The sequence below is a fragment of the Muscardinus avellanarius genome, assembly GCF_963383645.1.
Source record: "Muscardinus avellanarius genome assembly, chromosome: 1".
In the NCBI taxonomy this organism is placed as follows: domain Eukaryota; kingdom Metazoa; phylum Chordata; class Mammalia; order Rodentia; family Gliridae; genus Muscardinus; species Muscardinus avellanarius.
In genome coordinates this window covers 195162636-195170110 of record NC_137786.1, presented here as the reverse complement: position 1 = coordinate 195170110, position 7475 = coordinate 195162636, and the positions used below count along the sequence as shown (strand labels likewise).

Here is a 7475-nt window from a genome sequence, read left to right as displayed (position 1 = left end):
AGCTTTGTGTTAAAAAGCAAAAAGGAAAACCAGCTGAAGGTGACAGTTAGTTCATGGTTAATAGGATCAGGGCGGCCTGGCAGGGCTGCACACTTCTCTTTGGGGAGGCTCAACCACACCAAAGAAATGAATGGGACATTTAACACATCTGTTATCGCCCCCCCCCCCCAGCGGAGAAACGGGAGAATGGGGGCTCATTGCCACCTCCCACCCCAAAGCAGAGGAAAGCAAGGGGTTGTCTTCTGGAGGATTTTTATCTGAGGCGCCAAATTACCAGACACTTGCCTGGTGTGGACCAGCATTCTGTGGAATCACGATCTTCCCTTGGGGTTTCAAGCATTTGGACGTTGCACTTAACTATAAAACGCTGCAAAACCTTGGCTCCGCAATAGGTAGGGCTCTCTCTGGACGACTTCCGGACTTTCTTTGTCAAGACTTATAAAACCCAAGTCCTGAGTTTCAAGTCAAACAGTCAAGAGCTCCTAGAAGTTGGAAAAAGGCCAATGGGGCACTCAGAGCATCTGGTCCACCTTGCCTGAGATAGTTTCTGGTGGGGAGTAAAAACTTTGCAGGTGGAAACCTGGAGCTCAGCGGGGGCCTCACTTTCCTGGGCTCTTCCCCCAAGTGAGCTAGCCAGCGCTCCTAACAGAGATTCCTGGAGAAATTTCTCTGGGAATCATTTTCCCCAAGTTGCTGGGAGTTTGCAGAGGACTTGTTTTACCACAGGTACCTACCAACTCTCAAACTCAAATCATTCTCACAAAGTAAAATAATAAATTAAGAAGCCCCTAACCTTAGATACACATCCAATATTCCAGTGCAAATCGCACTGGGCTGTTAGAGTGAGATTTCTAACACTGGTGTAACCCATCCCTTCCATCTGCCTTAAGCTTCAGCTGGGGTAGCAGGGTTAGAAACCAGAGAGGGAGTCTATTTCCATGTTCATAGACTTAAAATTTTCCACTGTCCCCCCACACACGGGGGGCTATTTTACCCGTAGCCTGGAGATGTATTTCTATGAATATTTATTGATTTATTTTCCAGGCTCAACAGGAGAGCTACAAATAAATTTAGTGCGTTCTTTAAAGAATTCTTTTTCTTTGAGGCAAGATGTCATCTGAAACTTCTAAATAGGCATTTAATTAGCCCCGGTGTTGCTTCGGAACAAAAAACCCCGGGCAAGAGCTTTGGGGGCACACTGTATTGCAAAGAGGCGGTCGATATGCAGAACTGATGCGCGCGGGCCTTTGTCGCCGGCTCATTGTGCGGGCTATGCTTATGAAGACTAATCCAATCATAAATTGCACCCCTGCGCCAATCAGAGGGCCCAGAGCCTCCAGCGAATGAAGCTCGAGTGGAGAACTTTGTTGAACTTCATTGTCAGCGCCGTCACTTTTCAAAGCGCGTGAGCGGGCGGGCCACTATAAAACCATCACCTCGACGGGAGAACCACGGAGGACTCGCAGGCGCCCAAGTGGGACCGTTACTTGGGGACGTTTGCTAAGCCCGGGAGAGGGCTCCTCCGCGGGAACAGGAGGGGCGGGAACCGAGGCATCTACCCTCTGGCTACGGGAAGAAGGGTGACTTCTCGCGCCCCGCGCCCGCCCGGCCATGATGTTCCCAGGGCTCCTCGCGCCCTCCGCGGGGTACCCAAGCCTCCTGCGGCCCACGCCCACCTTGACGCTGCCCCAGTCTCTTCAGTCGGCATTTTCTGGGCACTCGAGCTTCCTAGTGGAGGATTTGATCCGCATCAGCCGGCCTCCCACCTACCTGCCCCGAAACGTACCCAGCGCGGCCACGTCGCCTCCCAGGCAAGGGGCGCCTGCGGCGGTCACCGACTCGGGGACCTCGGACCTGGGCTCCCCGAGCCCGGGCAGCAGGCGGGGCAGCTCTCCTCAGACTGCCCTCTCCCCTGCCAACGAGCCCACGTTTCTGAAGTTTGGGGTGAATGCCATCCTCTCCTCGGGGCCCAGAACTGGTAAGTGAAGGCAGAGCGCCGAGGGCCCGCGCGGGCGCTAAGCGCTCGCCAGGTTCCCGGACTCAGTTTCCTTTGCCGAGCGAGTGCAAGCGCACACGAGTGCAAGCGCACACGAGTGCAAGCGCACACGCAGGAACTCCGATCCCCCACGCCGGGCACTGTGAGGGCGAAGCCCTGCCAACTCCGGGGAGAAAAGCCTCCAGGCTTGCCCCACCCTTCGTGAACGTGAGCGCGCGGTGGGTGCGGGCTCCGTGCGCGCCCCTCCCTCGGCGGCCTTGTTTCTGCGCTCATTTCTAGGAGACTGTTTTGTTTTTTTTTTTCTCAGCCCTCGGCGATATACTTATTGGATAAAAGCTAGTATTTTAGAGTTGCCATTTCTTCCCTGCTCGGGGCTGATCTATCATCTCAATGCCAAGGATGGGGATTGGCGACGGGAGGGGCGTCTCACAGGACTATTTTTTTTTTTGGGGGGGGAAGCATTTCTACACATGAAACGATGTTAGAAAGTTGTAGCCTGTCCATACATTCCAAAAGATGCCGCCAAAACCAGCGGAAGTGTTAAGTCATATCATGTATTCGTCGTGTTGTACATAATCAAGTATGTAATCAAATTTTCTCTCTTCTTCTTTCCCAGAAACACCCCCCGCCTTGCTCCAGAATCTCCCTCCCAAAACATTCGCCTTCCCCTACTTTGAAGGCTCCTTTCAACCTTTCATCAGGTCGTATTTCCCAGGTAGGTCTCGCAGGCTCCCCAGGGCGAGGCGGGGCGGCGCCCCAGCCCGCGCCGTCGCTCCGGGCCCCGAAGCCATATTTCTCCGTCCACCCCTCGGGGTTACGCTCTGGTTCAGAGGTTGCGAGGCGTACAACATTCACGAATCCGTCGCGCCAATTTGATGCCCTATTTAGCACAAGCGGTGACTGCTTGACACTTTGCACCAATTCCCTGCTCTACAAATTAGCAAGAATTGTCATGGTCCCAATTTGAGGCGGTTCCCTTCCCGGCGAGGAGCTGTCGGCAGCTCTTCACGCCGCCGCTTTCCCACAGAGTCAGTGCACTTGGCCACGATTCTCCACAAAGGTTTCAGCACCATGACCAATTGGTCAGCTCCTCCGGGCAGCCACACACAGACCGGCCCTCGCCCCTCCACGCCGCAGAGAGACACCTACCAGCCGGGGCTAATTTCTCTTTAAGACTCATTCAGGACTCGGGCTTTTCACAAGACCACATGGGGTGCCCTCTTGTGTGGGATTGCGGGGGTCGTTCAGGAGTAGGGGGACTAGATTCTCCCCCAACCCCCACTTTCTATTTCCAACCCTTTCTCATACTCTCCTGTTACCCTGTGTGTGTGTGTGTGTGTGTGTGTGTGTGTGTGTGTGTGTGTCGGGGGAGTACTGGGGGTTGAACCTAGGGGCACTCTATCACTCTATCACTTAGTGGGCTACAAACCCTGACTTTTATTATTTTGAAATAGAGGCTTACTAAATTACTGAGGCCGGCCTCAAACCAGCGATCTTCCTGCCTCAGCCTCCCAAGCACTGGGGTTGATAACAGGCACGCATCTCCCGCACCTCGGCATCAGACTGCGCTTATCTTTTTAAAGATCCTTGGGCTTATAAAGTAAATAGCAGTTGGAAAGCGGTCCATAATGGGTCCCTGTCTAAAGGGAGAACACCTGACGCCATTTCCACGAGGGCTTCATTCTGGAATCTCGTTGTCGATCCCAAACTGTGGCTCAAAAACTCTCTAATTGGCCAAAACTCCGGAGAAAGGGAAGCCCTTATAAAGAGAAGAGAGATGGAGCCTGGTTGGTGGGGGATGGGTAGGCCCAGGGCCCCGGTCCCAAATATAAGCAAAAGAAACCAGCAATTGATTTTTAAAGGGGGAGAGAGAATTCACCAACCCCCTCCCCAAACATTCATGGTCCTGCTGATAATGGAATTTGCTTCCTTTCTCCCTCCTCTCAATGCTCTAACAAAAACAACCCGAGCTTTATAAATAGCTTTTCATGTCCATTTAATGAGAACGACTGGGGGAGAGGAGGCTCTGCCATCAGTATTCTCCCAATGGTCTTGGCCTGCAGTTGTGTTTAGTTTGAAAGTGTAAATCTCTTTTGTCCCAGTAATATATGGCTTTCGCTGCTTGTCCACAGTCTTTTTCTGTTAGTTCATTACTACACAATTACCATTCACGCTTCATTAGAGTCTCTGTTTCTTTTTGTTTTTCTTTTTCTCTCCCTTAAAGCGAAACTCTCCCCCTTTTTATCATGCCAATACCCATTGGGAAGCGGTCAATGTGCTAATTAGCTGCCACTTTTCAAGTATTCTGGATGAATTCTTTACATTTTGTGGGGTGAGGGGAAGAAAGATTAATATAATAAAGATGAATACTGATTGGCTCTTTCAAAAAAAAAAAAAAAAACCAGAGAGGATTTTCCCTCTAACGACCCAGCAAAATACCCCATTTTCATCTAAAGAATGCAAAAAGCCACCAAGGTGATCCAAGCTCAGAGGGGAAACTGAGCGGCCCCACATGGACATTTTATTTTTTAACTTCGTTTTTCTGTTGCTATTTGAGCTGGTCGACGCAGGGTTGCTTCCCGGGGACCCTAGAATGGAAAAACGCAACAGGCGATTGTGGGGGGCTGTTTCGTGGCTTTTCCTAATCCGAGTTTGCACGGTTGAAAGGGAGAGTTATTTGGGCGGAAGGAGCCTTTCACTCGTGCAGGTTTGTAGGTTCCTAGCCTATTCTCCAGGGGGAGAAATGGGGGCTCTTTAAAGAGATGAAGGCGCAGAAGAGAGGCGAGCGCAACCCGGGGGGGGCGGCGCGGGCGGGCGGGCCGGGTCCCGCGGGCACTCCCACTCAGCCGCCCCCCGCCCTGCAGGCTCCTCCAGCGTCGTGCCCATCCCCGGGACCTTCTCCTGGCCGCTGGCGGCCCGCGGCAAGCCGCGCCGGGGCATGCTGCGTCGAGCCGTGTTCTCCGACGTGCAGCGCAAGGCGCTGGAGAAAATGTTCCAGAAGCAAAAGTACATCAGCAAGCCCGACCGCAAGAAGCTGGCGGCCAAACTGGGCCTGAAGGACTCTCAGGTGAGGGCGGCCCCTCCGCAGCCACTCCCCCGCACCGAGGCCCGGCCCGAGCCCCTGGGCTGGGAGGGTTCTCCAAAAGGGCGTAGGGAGCCTGGCGTGGTGGCACACCTTTGCAATCCCAGCATTTGAGAGGCTGAGACAGGAGGGAGGATCACAGTTCCTGGACAGCCTCAGCTACTTAGTGAGGCCCCTTTGCAACTCAGTGAGAGACCCTGTTTAAAAAATAATAATAATAATAATAAAGAATAAGCCGGGCGGGGTGGTGCACACTTGTAATCCCAGCCCTTGGGAGGCGGAGACAGGAGGATTGCACAGGTTCGAAGCCAGCCTCAGCTACTTAGGCTCTCAGCAACTTAGTGAGACCCTGTTTCCAAATAAAGTATAAAATATGTCTGGGAGTATAGCCTGGTGGTAGGAAGCCCCTGGGTTCGGGTTCCACCTCCAGTTTACACATACAAAAAAAAAAAAAAGAATTTTAAAATAGGGCTGGGTGTGTCACTTGGAGATAAAATGCCCTTGGGTCCCATCCCCAGTTTAAAAAAAAAAAAAAAAAGTTCCTAGGCCCGCCACACAGATGGGAAAACCAAGGAAGGTCTAGACGAGCCAGCTTTCTGGGATCAGCCTGCTTCCCTCCCCCCCACCCCCGCCATATGCACACCGCCCTCGCATCTCCGGGTGGCCGCGTCCCACCCCACTCAGCTGGGCGCGTCCCAGAGGATGGGGCTAGAGAAGTAAGGGTGGGGGTGGAGTAAATGTTGGAACCCGTCGCAGTCACTTTTAGAAATGGCGGGTCAGGTGAAGCCAGAGAAGACGAAGCCCTCCCACTTCTCCCCAGTCCTGCGGGCGCGGCCTTCCTCCCATCCCACGCTTCCTAGGGCGCTGACCCTGCTCTGCGCTCTTCCCGCCCTCCCCGGTGCCCCCAGGTGAAAATCTGGTTCCAGAACCGACGCATGAAATGGCGGAACTCCAAGGAGCGCGAGCTCCTGTCCAGCGGGGGCTGCCGTGAACAGACCCTCCCCACCAAGCTCAATCCGCACCCGGACCTCAGCGACGTGGGCCAGAAGGGCCCCGGGGATGACGAGGAGGACGAGCTGGCCGGCAGCCCCAGCCTGCGCCTGGGCTATCTCGCGTCCGCAGACCCGCGGCAAGTGCGGGACCCGCAGCTCGAGGGGCCGCTGCCCGCCTCCCCCACGCACTCGAGCAGCCCGGGCAAACCTTCGGACTTCTCGGACTCGGAGGAGGAAGAGGAGGGCGACGACGAGGAAGAAGAAATCACAGTGTCCTAGAAGCCCCTTCCGCGCCCCGTACTCGTGCGCAAGAGCTTTGGAATCAAAGAGGCGGATCCTACGGAGCGCCGCGCTCCGTCCCTGATTCCCGGACGCTGCACTCCAGGCTGTAGGAGCAGCATCTCCTTCTGATGTCCCAAAGAGACATTTCTTCCTCGACACCACCTCCAAACAGCCTTCCCTCCCCCAAAATGTAGATCTTGTCCCAGTCTTAACTTTCTACGGGGCTCTGCTCCAACTTGCTCATTAAATACTGTGGGCAGGTGGGTGTGGAGTCAAAACACCGAGCACAGAATTAACTCCAAGACCCCTGCACCTCCCTGATCTCTTCATGTCTCCATGCCCAGGAGCAAGGGTATCCCATCCCACCGCAGACTCCGGCAACCCCAGCCCATCCCTGTCTTCCATTACAGTTCCCTTAGAAAGCACGAGTGTTTCGAAAAGATTATGGACCTGTGCCTTCTGGTCTAAGGGAAACAAAAATATTGAGGCTTTTATTTCCGATTGCTTTCTGGGGGAAAGAAGTTACTCTAAAAGGGGAGGGCAAGGGGAGAGGAGGCAGTCTCCCCCACCCCCGTGTATTTTTAAGCGTTTTTTAAAATTTTTCTACAACCATAATATATGCATCAAGCACACTGGCTTGTGTCCTTTTATTATTTCTGGGTAGATGTTGCTAAGCTGTCAAGCTCCTGAACACTGAGTGGGATGTGGACAGGGAGCCATAAACCGCTTTGACTCTTTTAACTGAACTTGGCTGTCTTTGCACAGCTCTTATGAACTGTACACTATTTTGTACATATGTTTTGTATGGATATTGTATACCATGGTTATTGTGAATGACTATAAAGAAATGGCTAGGTTGCTCTTTTTGCAATGTTTTTTCGACTTTCAAAATGTAGTTGTTTGATTGCATAACTTATAAGGAAATACTTATTTTGTATTTTTGCCATGTACAGATTTTATATATGTATATATGTATCAAATGGACAAAAATGCCAAATAAAAAGTAGAATGTGTATGATGGTCTATGATGTCATTAATTCACAGAATTTAAGAGCTCAAATGGAGCTACTCTAGCCTGAGAAGGTGAGCTGAGGAGTGTCCAAAGCTACCCTGCTAATAAGTG

At 52.6% G+C, this 7475-nt stretch overlaps 1 protein-coding gene across 1 annotated transcript; it reads left to right on the top strand.

Moving 5' to 3' along the window:
• Positions 1-1611: 1611 nt before the first annotated feature.
• Positions 1612-6349, top strand: DBX1 (developing brain homeobox 1; the record flags this gene model as incomplete). The annotated part of the gene is made up of 4 exons (XM_080696073.1): positions 1612-1978; positions 2613-2711; positions 4861-5063; positions 5987-6349. 4 exons carry the CDS (start codon positions 1612-1614, stop codon positions 6347-6349), a joined length of 1032 nt encoding a protein of 343 aa, XP_080552199.1.
• Positions 6350-7475: the final 1126 nt, after the last annotated feature.